The sequence below is a fragment of the Neoarius graeffei genome, chromosome 6 (genome assembly GCF_027579695.1).
Source record: "Neoarius graeffei isolate fNeoGra1 chromosome 6, fNeoGra1.pri, whole genome shotgun sequence".
Lineage (NCBI taxonomy): Eukaryota > Metazoa > Chordata > Actinopteri > Siluriformes > Ariidae > Neoarius > Neoarius graeffei.
Window position 1 is genome coordinate 6,974,538 of NC_083574.1, and position 18,707 is coordinate 6,993,244.

The 18,707-nt window shown below is 40.7% G+C and overlaps 1 protein-coding gene across 1 annotated transcript in view; it reads right to left on the reverse strand.

The window, feature by feature from the left end:
* The window catches only part of LOC132887711 (tubulin beta-3 chain), a 49,750-nt gene that overhangs the window by 7,763 nt on the left and 23,280 nt on the right, over positions 1-18,707 (reverse strand). The window contains exon 3 of the mRNA XM_060923243.1: positions 864-972. Within this exon, the coding sequence (XP_060779226.1) occupies positions 864-972 (109 nt within the window). The remainder of the gene's footprint in view (positions 1-863; positions 973-18,707) is intronic.

An 18,707-nucleotide genomic window follows, 5' to 3' on the forward strand; every position in this document is an offset into this window, starting at 1 on the left:
ACAGAAGAAGCAGCAGCGGCAACAACAACAACAATAATAATAATAATGGATGACTTCGCGTTTGTACAGCTGCTGCTTCTCGTCGCTTAAAAATGGCGATCTTCCGCGGTCTTGTTATTGTTGTTGGTCTTAACAACTCCGCCCCCCCCCCGCTGACGTAAGCGGTTCTTTCCTCTGGCCCAGCAGAGAGTTGGCGCTAGCCTGGAACTGGTTTTTCTGGCCCCAGAGCCAGTTCTTTGTCAGTGGAAACAGAAAACCCGGTTCCAAACTAAGCACTGGCCCCGAACCAGCCCTGGAACTGCTTTGGTGGAAAAGGGGCATCAGATAGTCTTCTACTTATGCTGCTTCCTTGATAAAATAACTGAACTACTGAAAAGCTATTTAATTTAAAAAGGAAGTGGAGAGATGTTATCTTGTTCGAGGAAATTCAAGTAAAATAAAATAAAAAGGCTTTGCACCTCAACAGTGCGACTAAAAGACATTTCATTATTGACTCATAGATATAGATCTAGCGCTCTCCATGATCAGTTTCTTTAAGTGCATTTAATTAGTGGCAAAATTGATTTAATTAGTGGCAAAATCTTTGTTGTTGTTGCATGTATTCGATTACTGTGTACATTCAAACACCATCTTGATACTGATCCAGCATGGTGTACAATTAACAAATTTTTAACACTTAGCATGATTCGGGTTGTATGAACGCCTTTCTTTCAGCTTTGTTGGAAAAAATGACAACAGTTTTACCCGACAAATTACACAGTTATCACCTTTCCTGATTATTTAAGAGAATATTATCAACAGTGAGTAAGTTCTTGCACTGGAAGGTTTCTGTCTTGTGTTTTTGAGAGCTCATTCTGACTCACAGGAAGCTTCGTTGTAGTAAACGCTGATCCTCTCGAGCTGGAGGTCTGAGTCACCCACATAGTTTCCAGTGGGGTCGATGCCATGTTCGTCACTGATCACCTCCCAGAACTGTAGAGCACAAAAACACAACACACTGATCAGAAATGTCCATGTCACTAATTATTCTTTCTGTAAAACACTATTCACAAGATCCCGTCATAGCTCGGTTTGTGAATATTACATTTATTAGTAGTGGCAGTAAATCAATTTGAGCTTGACTTATTTTATTTTCCTGAAGCAGACGTTAGAGCCAAGGAGATCGATCTTCTAGAAAGAGATGTAACAAGTGAGGCAAGTGATGTACTGCTGCGCTGAGAGAAACACAGTAATCCATCAGGGACAAATGATGGCACCAATCCAGCAAAGAAGAAATGGAGATGGAGAAAATTGTAGGAAAGTGGCAGGAAAAATGTTTATTTGCTATTTCCAATGATCACAAAACGTGTCGGGATTTTATAAAGATTATCATTCCAAATACTCTGCAGTGTGCTGATCTATTTGAGTCCAGTCGTTACTTAAAGCTGTCAATATTTTCAAAACGTTAAACATGGTCCATATTTATGATTCAACATCCAATAGCGTGTGCATACGTATGCGAGTGTGTGTGAGGGCGTGGTCTTGTCGAAAACAAAACGCATTTTGACATCATGCATGAAGTAAGGACTAAAACACTCAAGGATATGCTGTTATAGAAAAATAATCAATGATTGAGTTGTCGCCAAATGTGAAGCAGGGTTACTGTTTTGCAGATATTACATAAACTAGAGACCTGTGCAGGTCTGAGCTCAGCCTTTGTCTGATTGGGAGATAAAAGCATAAACAGACTAGAAAAGCACTCAGAGAGCGCAGACCTCCGCCAAGAATCCTTTAAAAAATTCCGGGATCCAGACGGTGATCCGGATAACCGCCAAAATTTAATGGATTGTTTCTTGTGCCCAGTCACACCTCTGGAAAAAATTTCAGAGCAATCTGTTCATAACTTTTTCCGTAATGTTGCTAACAGACAAACCAACAAACAAACAAACCAACGCTACCGAAAACATAACCTCCTTGGTGGAGGTAATAAATACATAAACAGAAAAACAGGCCGCTCAGAAATATGTCAACACCAGGATTCAAATCAATATTGCAAAATCTTTTCCATCCCTACACAGCACTCTAGACTGCTCAGTCACAGAGGATTACATTATGAGCTGAGGTTATATAACATGGTACTTACAGTATATAGTCAGTATGTATGTTCGAAGTGGCACCACACCGTGATTGTGGAACCGCTACCTGAGGCTGGTACGCCAATTACATTCTTAAACACGCTTGAACTCGGTTAAACATACACATACCGACGGATGCCTCTATAAGCTTCAACCAAAGGCTGAGCCAAAAAGCATGATTATTAATAAATGAAAAATAAAAACTTTGCCAAATTGCTGTAGTATAAAAGTAATAAAACATTTCACTTTGTGCAGTTATCGGAAATAGGAAAACGAGACCGTCAATGACGGCATAGCTCACTCCGGCTCCGTCTAGTCCAGAAGGAACGATCTAAAGTGGGCCACCTTGCGCAATAAATGTTGCACGCTATATACAAGCTATATAAACAGTGGGGCAAAAAAGTATTTAGTCAGTCACCAATTGTGCAAGTTCTCCCACTTAAAAAGATGAGAGAGGCCTGTAATTTTCATCATAGGTATACCTCAACTATGAGAGACAAAATGAGAAAAAAAAATCCAGAAAATCACACTGTCTGATTTTTAAAGAGTTTATTTGCAAATTATGGTGGAAAATAAGTATTTGGTCAATAACAAAAGTTCATCTCAATACTTTGTTATATACCCTTTGTTGGCAATGACAGAGGTCAAATGTTTTCTGTAAGTCTTCACAAGGTTTTCACACACTGTTGCTGGTATTTTGGCCCATTCCTCCATGCAGATCTCCTCTAGAGCAGTGATGTTTTGGGGCTGTTGCTGGGCAACACGGACTTTCAACTCCCTCCAAAGATTTTCTATGGGGTTGAGATCTGGAGACTGGCTAGGCCACTCCAGGACCTTGAAATGCTTCTTACGAAGCCACTCCTTCGTTTCCCGGGCGGTGTGTTTGGGATCATTGTCATGCTGAAAGACCCAGCCACGTTTCATCTTCAATGCCCTTGTTGATGGAAGGAGGTTTTCATTCAAAATCTCACGATACATGGCCCCATTCATTCTTTCCTTTACACGGATCAGTCGTCCTAGTCCCTTTGCAGAAAAACAGCCCCAAAGCATGATGTTTCCACCCCCATGCTTCACAGTAGGTATGGTGTTCTTTGGTTGCAACTCAGCATTCTTTCTCCTCCAAACACGACAAGTTGAGTTTTTACCAAAAAGTTCTATTTTGGTTTCATCTGACCATATGACATTCTCCCAATCCTCTTCTGGATCATCCAAATGCTCTCTAGCAAACTTCAGATGGGCCTGGACATGTACTGGCTTAAGCAGGGGGACATGTCTGGCACTGCAGGATTGGAGTCCCTGGTGGCGTAGTGTGTTACTGATGGTAGCCTTTGTTACTTTTGTCCCAGCTCTCTGCAGGTCATTCACTAGGTCCCCCTGTGTGGTTCTGGGATTTTTGCTCACCGTTCTTGTGATCATTTTGACCCCACGGGGTGAGATCTTGCGTGGAGCCCCAGTAGAGGGAGATTATCAGTGGTCTTGTATGTCTTCCATTTTCTAATAATTGCTCCCACAGTTGATTTCTTCACACCAAGCTGCTTACCTATTGCAGATTCAGTCTTCCCAGCCTGGTGCAGGTCTACAATTTTGTTTCTGGTGTCCTTTGACAGCTCTTTGGTCTTGGCCATAGTGGAGTTTGGAGTGTGACTGTTTGAGGTTGTGGACAGGTGTCTTTTATACTGATAACGAGTTCAAACAGGTGCCATTAATACAGGTAACAAGTGGAGGACAGAGGAGCCTCTTAAAGAAGAAGTTACAGGTCTGTGAGAGCCAGAAATCTTGCTTGTTTGTAGGTGACCAAATACTTATTTTACCGAGGAATTTACCAATTAATTCATTAAAAATCCTACAATGTGATTTCCTGGATTCTTTCCTCCCATTCTGTCTCTCATAGTTGAAGTGTACCTATGATGAAAATTACAGGCCTCTCTCATCTTTTTAAGTGGGAGAACTTGCACAATTGGTGGCTGACTAAATACTTTTTTGCCCCACTGTAAAAGCGATATCCACCCTAGGAATACTGACCTATTGACCAGAAAGAATCCAAAACGGCGAGGAATTGACGGAGAAGAAGTGATTTTTGTTGAACTGCTCATTAAGCCTTAATTAGTCCCTAACGTCATTAATAATTATAATTAAGCAAGTCTGGGTAGAAGTTATATGCACTCTAGGTACCCCTACCTTCATGCCAGAAAGAATCAAAATCGGTGAAGAATTGAGGAAGAAGAAGCGATTTGTGTAGAAACTGCTCATTAGGGATTGATGAATTACTCCATATCTTCATCATTAATTGCATTTATGCAAATTTGGGTAGAAGCCATATGCACCCCAGGCAGACCTACCTTCCTGCCAAAAAGGATACAAATCTGTGAAGAATTGAGAGAGAAGAAGCGATTTTCGTGAAATGCAGACGACGGATGATGGACAGACAACGGATAACACATAATGGCATAAGCTCATCGCTTGTCGGCCGAATGAGCTCATAATCAACTTGGTAAGGTGGTAAGAGTACTGTGCTTCGCATCAGGTTGCATCCCACCACCCCATTATCGATCATTTTCCTTTAACAGCACTCCTCCAAGTGTTTTATTCCTGAAAATAATATTAATGTTATGTATACAGGATATGCTTTTCAGCTGTAGAGTTGTTTCGCATACTTACACCAGAAATTTTGGGAAGACATGTTTTTCTATTAAAGTAAAGAACCAAACATTTTATAAAACCTTTTCATGCAGCCAGTTATTTTTTATGGTCAAACAAAACTGAGAACTCCTCTCACATTTTCAATCGGCTAAAGTTGTATAAGCTTTGTAGTGTCGCGTTCTGGAGTTAGCTTTCTTTAGAAACGCATGTAATGCAATCAGAGGAGCGTGACTTAGCAGCTGATAGAAGAAAAATGAGAAAACTCACTTCTTGATTGGTGGGTTATGTGTGCTGGGAATCGTGTGACTGGACTGTTAAAGGAAAGGAAAGAAAACAGACTTGCGCTTTGAGATCTATAGTCCAGACTGTTTCTGGGATTTGGGCTTACTAAGCATAGTATGGGAACCATGATGCAGAAATTGTTTATCACCTTTGAACGTGGCTTGGCTGCTTTTCTCAAATATTAAAAAAAAAAGGAACAAAAAGCCGATGAGATGTACACATTGATCTGCAGTGCAAAGTGTGCCAAGGGCATTGAGGGCACACTGTGTTAATGTCGTCCTCGTTACTCCATTATTCGGAAACAAAGAAACCTCTTTTATATCGTGATGCTGCTGAAATCTCAATTCTGTTTGGTCAGAAGGTGTTGTATGGAAGATGCACCACATACACTACATGGATAAGAAAATGAAGAAAATTTCCTTCGAAAATTTATGACCACAATGGAAATAAGTGTTTTACACTTTGTTGTGCTATCTTTGGTTTAGTTTCATGTATTTGGTTCAATTGTACATTACTATATTGTCCTACTTGCATGTAATTTTACCTTTACAAATCTATCTATCTATCTATCTATCTATCTATCTATCTATCTATCTATCTATCTATCTATCTATCTATCTATCTATCTATCTATCTATCTATCTAATGTGTGTACCTGTTGATATGGTTTGATAGGTGTTCTGTGAGGAAGCATGGCATTTATTTATTTTTTGTTTATTGAACAGTCGTGGGTTTCCCAAAAGCCTCTTAACACTAAGAGCATCTTAACTAGGAGAGAGAGTGTTCATTGTGCTGCTCGGTCTACCATTTAACGATGATCTTTGTGCTACGATGCTTTTGGGAAACTCAAGCCACATTAGTTCACACTTACACATTAGAGTTTCTCGATAATGTACAGCGTTGCTTGAAAGTTTGCGAACCCTTTAGAATTTTCTGTATTTCTGCATAAATATAACCTAAAACATCATCAGATTTTCACACAAGTCCTAAAAGTAGATAAAGAGAACCCAATTAAACAAATGAGACAAAAATATTATACTTGGTCATTTATTTATTGAGGAAAATGATCCAATATTACATATCTGTGAGTGGCAAAAGTATGCGAACCTTTGCTTTCAGTATCTGGTGTGATCCCTTTGTGTAGTAATAACTGCAACTAAACATTTCCGGTATCTGTTGATCAGTCCTGCAGACCGCCTTGGAGGAATTTTAGCCCATTCCTCCGTACAGAACAGCTTCAACTCTGGGATGTTGGTGGGTTTCCTCACATGAACTGCTCGCTTCAGGTCCTTCCACAACATTTCCATTGGATTAAGGTCAGGACTTTGGCTTGGCCATTCCAAAACATTAACTTTATTCTTCTTTAATCATTCTTTGGTAGAACAACTTGTGTGCTTAGGGTCGTTGTCTTGCTGCATGACCCACGTTTTCTTGAGATTCAGTTCATGGACAGACGTCCTGACATTTTCCTTTAGAATTTGCTGGTATAATTCAGAATTCATTGTTCCATCAATGATGGCAAGCCATCCTGGCCCAGATGCAGCAAAACAGGCCCAAACCATGATACTACCACCACCATGTTTCACAGATGGGATAAGGTTCTTATTCTGGAATGCAGTGTTTTCCTTTCTCCAAACATAACACTTCTCATTTAAACCAAAAAGTTATATTTTGTTCTCATCCGTCCACAAAACATTTTTCCAATAGCCTTCTGGCTTGTCCACGTGATCTTTAGCAAACTGCAGACAAGCAGCAATGTTCTTTTTGGAGAGCAGTGGCTTTCTCCTTGTAACCTTGCCATGCACACCATTGTTGTTCAGTGTTCTCCTGATGGTGGACTCATAAACATTAACATTAACCAATGTGAGAGAGGCCTTCAGTTGCTTAGAAGTTACCCTGGGGTCCTTTGTGACCTCGCTGACTATTTCATGCCTTCCTCTTGGACTGATCTTTGTTGGTCGACCACTCCTGGGGAGGGTAACAATGGTCTTGAATTTCCTCTGTTTGTAAACAATCTGTCTGACTGTGGATTGGTGGAGTCCAAACTCTTTAGAGATGGTTTTGTAACCTTTTCTAGCCTGATGAGCATCAACAACGATTTTTTCTGAGGTCTTCAGAAATCTCCTTTGTTCATGCCATGATACACTTCCACAAACATGTGTTATGAAAATCAGACTTTGATAGATCCCTGTTCTTTAAATAAAACAGGGTGCCCACTCACACCTGATTGTCATCCCATTGATTGAAAACACCTGACTCTAGTTTCACCTTCAAATTTATTGCTAGTCCGAGAGGTTCACATACTTTTGCCATTCACAGATATGTAATATTGGATCATTTTCCTCAATAAATAAATGACCAATTATAATATGTTTGTCTCATTTGTTTAACTGGGTTCTCTTTATCTACTTTTAGGACTTGTGTGAAAATCTGATGATGTTTTAGGTCATATTTATGCAAAAATATAGAAAATTCTAAAGGGTTCACAAACTTTCAAGCACCACTGTAACAAGCTGTTTACTGATTTACTGATTTATTAGCTTTGGGGGGGGGGAGCAAGTGAGGAAACTGTTAGTGATAACAGGAACTTGTTTAGTGTACATTCCACAACATTAAACACAACTACAGTATAAAAAGTTTGATGTGTCGTTCTTTAATAAATAAGAGTTGTTCGTTCTTAGTGTTGCTGCAGATTGCTGTGGTATAAGAAGAATAAAATGTTTTGCGACACAGCAACTCTTCTTCACATCAAGCCATTAGATTTAACCTTTTTCCTAAAAGTGTATCGTTTTGGTATCCAGTCCGGTGACACTATGTTTGCCATCAGTGTCAAAGTGAATGTTTAACGGTTATTCCACGAAATCAAGTCGTACATGAGCTGATAGTCGACTCGGTGCTACGCACCTCATCGGCTATACCGCGTACGAAGAGATTGAGTGAAATAACTGTTTTATTATATCCACAGTCACTGGATTTTGAGAACCAGAGCATTTTTGTTTTTATTTTTTGCAAATTCAATAAATAAAAACTTTATACAAAATGCCCGACAAAATCATTTCCGCTTAGAATGTAAACAAACCAGCGAAATGAAAGGTGCAATTTGTGAAAAATGCGACAATAATAATTCTTGAAAAATAAAAAAGATACGTTCTTACCATCAAATACTTTTATTCCATATTTTGTTGCTTTTTTAAATTATTATTTGGGGTTCTTCTTCTTCTTTCAGGTTTTTTTTTTGGTGGTTGGCAAACCAACTTAAAGATGCATTACCGCCACCGACTGGGCTGGAGTATGGAACAGGAAATATTGGGGGGAGAAAAAATAACTATATTATTTTAGCTATTTCTGTTTCTTTTAAATACTTGAGAACAATTTTCAGGGTTATGTTTTCGAGGAGAGTTTTTATTTCGTCCTCGGTTGGTTCAGCAACACGCTGCACCATTTTGTTTTTCTCTACTCATGGTATATGAGCTGATAGCCTAGTAGTAGAGTAGCCAATCAGAGCATGCGATTGTTCATATCCAGTGAATGTGGATAGAATAATATGGTATTATAACAATCCTATTAAGAGTATGTGAACTCACCAGGACCCAGGCCCCATGTGATGTTTTTGTCTGTTGGGCCATGGCTCCTATGCCTCCACCCCCATCTCCATTGCCCTGACACTTCCTGTCTCTATCAATCTCTTAGTCTAATTATCTGTTCTGTCCTACGCAGATGTGACCTGCCATCTAAATGGGTAATTAGGCATCCCCAAATGACTGGGTTTGCTTCTTAAATGTGGCATGTATTCATTTCTTAAAAAGACAGACAAAGAGAAGGGTCCATTAATAACACAGGGAAAGAAATCAAGCGTTGTTCCGATGACGTTGCTTTAATGTGCCATAGAAATAAAAACAGCACCACTAAAAGAAAGTGGTCTGAGGTAACCACTTTAACACCCCCAATCTTAATCAGTGTGTGGAAAACTGATCTCTCTCTCTCACACACACACACACACACACACACATTAAAAGGAAAGTAATGAGGGGGGCAGATGTGTGTTGTGTTGAGCCAGGGTATCCTGCTGTAGACAGCATGAGATCACTGCATTACGTCAGTCCCCCCCCCCCTTCCTTCCTCCCTCCAAAAGCCCCTCTGACAGAAGGCCCTGGCTTATGCACTGTGACACAAGATCCTTCTGGGTCTCTGCTTTGAATTAGGTGAGACATACAGATCCATGGTGGTGATGCAATGAGCATCAGTCATCCGTGGTATTATTAGGCGATGACCTAGGATCAGAATGAGGTGTCAAACTATAGACCTGTTAGGCTATGAGACGACACGTGACGTTACATCCACTCAAGATGATTTTAAATTTATCGGAGTATTTGTATCATGCATTTCATTATGTCTGCATAGTGATGTGTCTTGTTTCAGCTTTCACCTCATCCTTAGGCAGAAACTCATGGGCAAGCATTCGCACCATGACAAAGCAGTTCATTATATTACACACCAGGACAAAACTCTTCATCTGGAATACTGATTATACAGAACTACTTCATTATCTACTGAACAGTCATAAATGAAACCCTGAGGAATTAAAACTTCCCAGGCAACCTATTAGATTTTTTTTTCACTCAGCAGTTTTACAAAAGTATTCATTCTGCATTTTGCTGCTCATGGGCTTGATGTGAAATGTTTAAATGTCGACTTCACATCATTTCTAAGCCCATAAATCAAATCTGACATCTTCACAGCTGGCTGGTGGCGCAGCAAAGAAATGAACCTGCGCCTTTGTTCTCACCGAGTCCTGCGCCAAAAAAAAAAAGGACACTGCGGCTTCATTACAGTACAGGTCCAAATACAGGACATTTCTTTCAGCACTATTCCACACTAAGAGCCAAATTTGAGTGTTTCTTCTCTCACACTCTCACAATTACACTAATGTCCTTGTTTAGGATTACAGTGCATTTATGCGCAATTGCGCGTTTGCCAGCTGTTGCGCTTTTGCGCCAGGATTTTTTTTCTTCTTCATCTTTGCGACTTTAAAAGTCGTGCAGATTAAAATGCATCTCTAAGCATGATGTTCTGCAAGAGCAGCTATAATCATATGGGTGTGGTCACATCTTTCTTGTCAAGTCATTTTGCGACCCCCACTCTGAGAAAAGGACAAGATCTGTAACACCATAATGAAGTCGCAAAGCTCCACCATGAAGCCTGATCTATGTATAATCTATGAACTGCACCTCTTTCCTGCAAAAATGCTATTATTATCATTATTATTATTATTAGGAAAGTGTTTTTACCTTGGCTCCGATCTGGTTGCCGCACTGGCCGGCTTGGATGTGGACAATCTCTCTCATTCTCTCTCTCTCTCGTGTGTGTGTGTGTGTGTGTGTGTGTATATATATATATATATATATATGTGTGTGTGTGTATAAATATATAAATGTGTGTATGTGTGTGTGTGTGTGTGCTGTTCCCTTTCTCCTCCTGTAAGTTGCCGGCGGAGAACTCAGACAGCTCAGAGCGGCCTTTTATAGCGCAGACGCATCTTTTTTTTTTTTGTCATGCGCTTAGAGAGATGCTGATTTAACACGTGGCCGGTGACGTCACTGAGCCCAGGCAGACGCTGGCCAATCAGAGGCTGCGGAGAAACCAGCCGGCTGCAATCATGGGCGGCAGCATCAGCACCACTGCGTTACAGAGAAGAGCTCATGGATAGAGTGATAAAGGAGGGGAAAAGTTTTAGACCAAAAAAACCCCACAAAAAACCTAGGCTACAATGCTCAGAAGCTCGGAGTTCAAACAATATATAGGATATATACACAATTCATGACTTTTATTGAGTGCAGGATGGTGATTTGTGATTGGTTCTGGTGTATGGTGAGCAAATGGATGGATGTGCATGTGGTGCTTTTGTCTCAGGTTTACAGCATGGATGAAAGCATTTCTGCATCTGCTCCTGAGCTGGGTTTAGGAAATAATGTTTGATTTTTTTCAAAGATTGCACAGACCATGCAGCTATATAATAATAATAATAATAATAATAATAATGGCGGCACGGTGGTGTAGTGGTTAGCGCTGTCGCCTCACAGCAAGAAGGTCCTGGGTTCGAGCCCCGGGGCCGGCGAGGGCCTTTCTGTGCGGAGTTTGCATGTTCTCCCCGTGTCCGCGTGGGTTTCCTCCGGGTGCTCCGGTTTCCCCCACAGTCCAAAGACATGCAGGTTAGGTTAACTGGTGACTCTAAATTGACCGTAGGTGTGAATGTGAGTGTGAATGGTTGTCTGTGTCTATGTGTCAGCCCTGTGATGACCTGGCGACTTGTCCAGGGTGTACCCCGCCTTTCGCCCGTAGTCAGCTGGGATAGGCTCCAGCTTGCCTGCGACCCTGTAGAAGGATAAAGCGGCTAGAGATAATGTGATGTGTGTGTGATAATAATAATAATAATAATAATAATAATAATAATATCCATGGGCGGCACGGTGGTGTAGTGGTTACCGTTGTTGCCTCACAGCAAGAAGATCTGGGTTCGAGCCCGGTGGCCGGTGAGGGCCTTTCTGTGCGGAGTTTGCATGTTCTCCCCGTGTCCGCGTGGGTTTCCTCCGGGTGCTCCGGTTTCCCCCACAGTCCAAACACATGCAGGTTAGGTTAACTGGTGACTCTAAATTGACCGTAAGTGTGAATGCGAGTGTGAATAGTTGTCTGTGTCTATGTGTCAGCCCTGTGATGACCTGGCGACTTGTCCAGGGTGTACCCCGCCTTTCGCCCATAGTCAGCTGGGATAGGCTCCAACTTGCCTGCGACCCTGTAGAACAGGATAAAGCGGCTAGAGATAATGAGATGAGATGAGATGAGATGAATAATATCCATCTATCCATTGTCTATAGTGTTTATCCATCAGGGTCACAGGAGAAGCTGGAGCCAATCCCAGCTGACTTCCGGTAAGAGGTAGGGTACATTACATTACATTACAGGCATTTGGCAGATGCTCTTATCCAGAGTGATGGACAATGTACCCAGAGCAGCCTGAGGAGCAGTTGGGGGTTCGGTGCCTTGCTCAAGGGCAGTTTAGCCATTCCTGCTGGTCCAAGGAATCGAACCGGTGACCTTTTGGTTCCAAAGCTGCTTCCCCAGATATATCTATTACTAATGGGGAGATGAACAACCATTCCACACCTATGGGGCAATTTAGAGTAGCCAGTTGACCTCATTTGTATGTCTTTGGACCGTTAGAGGAAACCAGAGCACCTGGAGGAGATGCTCAAGGGCATGAGGAGAACATGCAAACTCCACACAGAAAGGCCCCAGGTTACTGCGAGGTTTGAACCCAGAACCCTCTTGCTGTGAGGCGACAGTGTAAACCACTGCACCACCATGCCAGCCCATAATAATAATAATAATAATAATAATAATAATAATAATAATAATAGGAGTAGTAGTTGTTGTTTTCTTAATTACCAACTATAATGATGTTAAATGAATTTATTTTATAAATGTTATGATTTTATCAAAATCTTTTATAATCTATTATTGTCCCATTTGTCAGTCAGAGTTGCCATTTGTTGCCATTAGACACATGCTGTGTTCTCATTTAAAAAAAAAACCTCATTTCCTCCACATCAGCTTCCTGTTCTTTGTTCAGTGCATGTTGAATTCCCAAGACATCATCTTATTACCATTTCCCGTCCTGGCCCATCACACACTTAAAAACACCCTTATCCATGTTGGGGGAAGATGAAGAGTCAGTACAAACGCTGTACTGGAGAATCAAAAAGGAAGAAAAGCAAAATCCCTTACTCACTCTGACCACGCCCACACCAAAGATCAGTTTTCATAAGGATGTGATATCAGATTCTTTAAATCCAATCGAAAGAAGGAAGAAGATGCACAACAGATATTGTATTTTCCTCTAAGGGAAACACACTGGCAATTTTGCATGCTCATGACTCCTGGCTAAAGCGCGGTCTATTGATTTCTGGACCTGGAGGACAAAAGCAGCTGAGTGCCTAATTGAGCTGATCGTTTTAACTCTCTTCATGGACAGATGGTGCTGCACAAAGACACCAGAAGGCGAGGATCCACCCATTTAGAGAAAATTCAGGAAAAAAAAAAACCATACATTTGCTCGGAAGATATGTAATAACATGTAGAAAAACATGTGAAGGTGCATTTCATTATGTTATGCCTGAAAAAGATCTAAAAACACATGTCTTACATGTGATAGATGAAGATGGTGAAGAAAATAGTCATGTAAGAAAATCAGATATGGAAAAAAAATCTGAATATAAATTGAAGAAAAATATACTAACTATCACGTGAGGAAATGACAAGTGAAAAACAATCAGGAACAAAGACCTAGGGACAAAGGCTCTTGTGTACATGGCATATACACTCACTGGCCACTTTATTAGGAACATTCATACATCCACGTGCTGTTTGATGCAGTTCTCTAATCAGCCGATCCCCTGACAGCAGCACGATGCATCAAATCATGCAGATACAAATCAAGAGCTTCGGTTAATGCTCACAATTTTCAAACATCAGAATGGGAAAAATTGTGATCTCAAAGTGTGACTTTCTTTCACTGTGGTTTGAGGTGTTGGTTTGAGCCAGATGAGTATTTTTGGTTTGTGTATTGCAGAAACTGTTGATCTCCTCCTGGGGTTTTCACACAACAGTCTCTAGAGTTTACACAGAATGGTGTGAAAAACAAAAAAACAAACATCGAGTGAGTGAGTGACAGTTCTGTGGGTAGAAACAAAGCCTTGCTGATAAGAGAGGGTCAGAGGAAAATGCCCCACTGAGCAGTTCGAGCTGCCAGGAAGGATATAGTAACTCATCTTGACAACTGTGGTGAGCAGAAAAGCACCTCATCATCTCAGCAACAGCAGAAGAACACATTGGGTTCCACTCCTGCAGCCAGGAACAAGGATCTTAGAATCAAGAACAAGTTCCTATTAAAGTGGCCAGTGAGTGTATAATCTTGATATTAATTACAGTGGTGCTTGAAAGTTTGCGAACCCTTTCGAATTTTCTATATTTCTGCATAAATATGACCAAATATATCAGATTTTCACACAAGTCCTATAGATAAAGAGAACCCAGTTAAACAAATGAGACAGAAATATTATACCGGGTCATCTATTTATTGAGGAAAATGATCAAAAATTACATATTTGTGAGTGGCAAAAGTATGTGAACCTTTGCTTTCAGTATCTGGTGTGTCCCCCTTGTGCAGCAATAACTGCAACTAAACGTTTCGGGTAACTGTTGATCAGTCCTGCACACCGGCTTGGAGGAATTTTAGCCCATTCCTCCGTACAGAACAGCTTCAACTCTGGGATGTTGGTGGGTTTCCTCACATGAACTGCTCGCTTCAGGTCCTTCCACAACATTTCCATTGGATTAAGGTCAGGACTTTGACTTGGCCATTCCAAAACATTAACTTTATTCTTCTTTAACCATTCTTTGGTAGAACGACTTGTGTGCTTAGGGTCGTTGTCTTGCTGCATGACCCACCTTCTCTTGAGATTCAGTTCATGGACAGATGTCCTGACATTTTCTTTTAGAATTCACTGGTATAATTCAGAATTCATTGTTCCATCAATGATGGCAAGCCGTCCTGGCCCAGATGCAGCAAAACAGGCCCAAACCATGATACTACCACCACCATGTTTCACAGATGGGATAAGGTTCTTATGCTGGAATGCAGTGTTTTCCTTTCTCCAAACATAACGCTTCTCATTTAAACCAAAAAGTTCTATTTTGTTCTCATCCGTCCACAAAACATTTTTCCAATAGCCTTCTGGCTTGTCCACGTGGTCTTTAGCAAACCGCAGACAAGCAGCAATGTTCTTTTTGAAGAGCAGTGTCTTTCTTCTTGCAACCCTGCCATGCACACCATTGTTGTTCAGTGTTCTCCTGATGGTGGACTCATGAACATTAACATTAGCTAATGTGAGAGAGGCCTTCAGTTGCTTAGAAGTTACCCTGGGGTCCTTTGTGACCTCGCTGACTATTACACGCCTTGCTCTTAGAGTGATCTTTGTTGGTTGACCACTCCTGGGGAGGGTAACAATGGTCTTGAATTTCCTTCATTTGTACACAATCTGTCTGACTGTGGATTGGTGGAGTCCAAACTCTTTAGAGATGGTTTTGTAACCTTTTCCAGCCTGATGAACATCAACAACGCTTTTTCTGAGGTCCTCAGAAATCTCCTTTGTTCGTGCCATGATGATACACTTCCACAAACGTGTTGTGAAGATCAGACTTTGATAGATCCCTGTTCTTTAAATAAAACAGGGTGCCCACTCACACCTGATTGTCATCCCATTGATTGAAAACACCTGACTCTAATTTCACCTTCAAATTAACTGCTAATCCTAGAGGTTCACATACTTTTGCCACTCACAGATATGCAATATCGGATCATTTTCCTCAATAAATAAATGACCGAGTATAATATTTTTGTCTCATTTGTTTAACTGGGTTCTCTTTATCAACTTTTAGGACTTGTGTGAAAATCTGGTGATGCTTTTGGTCATATTTATGCAGAAATATAGAAAATTCTAAAGGGTTCACAAACTTTCGAGCACCACTGTGTAGTCGTTCCCTCACTGCCATCTCTTTCTTTCTTTCTCTCTTGAAGTTAATTATAATTTTAAGTATCGGAAAGTGTGAAGCTTTTATGGCTTAAATCTGACTGTGTCAACGCAGTGACCCCTGAGACTCCTACCATAAATTGTCCATAAATGAGGACATTTATTCAGCTGCTGTTATAGAAAATCAATCAAAACGTTCTGACCAGTCAGAATCGAGAATCCAACAGCGCTGGTGTCTTAAAGTCTCATGTTTTCTCTTGTTTTGTTCTTGATTAATGATACACTATAAAGCTGTAGCTAATGCAATAATATAGAGGCAATAAATCACATCATTTGTGTCATCCTGTCTTGCGTGTGCATGTTTTGAATTGTGAACAAATAAAGGTGAATGGACTACAGATGTGTAAAACGTGTTGTGGAGGACAGAACGAGAAATAAAAATCTATCAATTCAAAAAAATTGAAATATGTTCATATCATAGTCTGAACCCAAAAAAAAAGTGGACTACAGTATGCTCTAGTGGCTAAAGTGTGTCAGAGCTCCTTATTCTCAGATACAGAATAATGGAGTTTAAAGGTCCCATGGCATGGTGTTTTGTTGATGCTTTAAACGGGCTCGTGGAGGCTTCCGGATGTTATATCCGCAGCCTTTCTCGAAATGAACCCTCGGCACGTAAATATAGCCTCCTGGGAGAAAGCCCCATTTCAGCGCTTTTCCCAGTGCGTCGTTTTGCTAATGAGAAGCAGGAGGCGGGGAAGGGTAGAGGGTGGGGGCGGGCCATGGGGGGAGGGGGAGGGGCTTGACCAAGCTGCGCACACACATACTCGCTGCTATCAGCGCCTGTAGCCACGCTGCTAAGACAAAACCCCGTTCTCCCTCGGACTCCTTTCGTAAACTCAACATGACACAGAGAACAGAGAGTGAGAGTGTTCGGAGTGGTAGTTTACGAACGTATAATACCCTAGGCTTGAACACACACTCCATAACCAAAGAGGATAGAAGCAGCAACTACAGCAACATATCGCTTATCCAACAGAAGACATGCATTGCGGAGCAATAGTCAAACATAAGCTCATAAGTTACAGTAAATTTCCAGACTAAACTCAGTTTACCAGAGCATGCTGCATGCTCTTTAGTTTTGTAGCGCAGATTACCTGGCTAACTGCAGGAAGCGGTTAGCTGCACAGCTAATGTAGCCATTGCTAGGCTAACGCACCGATTTTAAAACACGGCAAAACGACTTAACAGTTATACACTTACTTGTTCGGTGTTTGTTGCTGATGCGGCAGGGATGCTTGGTACGGACCCAGGCTTCAGTGACAGTTGATGTGCAAAACCTGCCCTGTACTGTCCCAAGTTGTGGAAACATTCCTCAGGAAAATGCTTCCGACAAATATACACCGTCTTAGGTAGACTCGACAGCGTATTATTGAAGTAAATAAAATTAAGCCACTGCGTCTTCAGGGGCTCTCCCGTTGGCAGTAAAAACAGACTCTTTTCTGTGTTGTCACATCCATGTACAGCGCAATTTCCATGTTTCGTTCGCTTAGGTGGTGCCATGTTGTTGTGTCCTCTATGGTCTCCTCAATACAACTGGGCGGGCAATCCATACAGTGGGTGGGAATCCAGAGGGGGGGGTGTGGGGATCATCTCCCTTGCTGACGTAGTAAAGGGAAGAGCTTATCAACGCGCCGTTTTGACGCGCCATTCTCAAATGTTGGGCATAGTTTGGTTTACACATTATGAAATTTCTAGCCACTGGGGTGACTTAAGAAGGTCAGAGGAACTCATTTTAACGTTAAAAAACCTCAGAAAGTGAAAATTTCATGCCATGGGACCTTTAAACACAATATAAATTTTAATTTCGTAAAAAAATTTAACAAAATAAATTTAACAAACACCGAACAAGTAAGTGTATGACAAACTGATCTGTTTACATTTAACTGAATTTGTAAATCAGTTGAAGAGTTAAACTCAAAGACGACATTCAGTCATTACATTCACAGAAATGGAGACTTTATCAATTATAAAAGTTAAAGATTTTTTTATCTACGACCGAAACATCTGGTAGACACTAAAACATCCTGTAAGAACAGAGGTGTTTATTTTAATAACTGACTGCTGTTCATGCAACATTTCGAAAACAACCCCATTATAATTGCAATTGCATTTGAGTCTTTGCGTCTCATACCCGCTTACCACTACATTACTTTCTCAGCTTGTCACATATACTAGTCTTCAGGCTTCACTTTTTCAGTCATTATTTTTTGCAGGGAGACATGAGATATTGAAGGGAGATATGGGACATTATGTTGGGAGACTTGGGACATAGTGATGAGACATGGAACAAAAATAAAATACCTAGCTTAATCCGACATGTTTAATTTTTATTTATTATCAGAACTTGTACCATATGAACCGTATGAAGTCAAGTCAAGTCAACTTTATTGTCAAATATGCTATACATGCTCGACATACAGCACAGATGAAATATCAGTCCTTTCTGATCCACGGTGCAAACAGGCAATGCAATAAATAAAAAATAGAATAATTGAAAAAACAAACAATATAAACAGTATAAACACTCTAGATAGGAACTAGACATAGACTAAACACTCAAACAATATAAACATATATATAAATAAACAGTATAAACACTAGATAGGAACTAGACATAGACTAAACACTCAGACAATATAAACAGTGTAAACACTAGATAAGAACTACACACAGACTAAACACTCAAACAGACAATATAAACAGTATAAACACTCTAGATATGAACTAGACGTAGACTAAACACACACTCTCTCTCTCTCTCTCGCTCTCTCTCTCTCTCGAGGTATAGCAGGTATGAACATGAACATACAGTGATAGAAAAATGTCAGTTTCCCCAAAACCTGACTCAACAAAACAGTTCCATTCTCAAGAAGGAATGAAATAAGATTCATCCTCATGCAGGGACACGCCCACATTTTTAGCAAAATGTTTTAAACAATTTTATATCTCTAAACCAGAAGAAAAAACCTGGAACATGATGAGCTGTCCCAACTATCCCCATCAGGCCATTTTGAAAAAAAAAAAA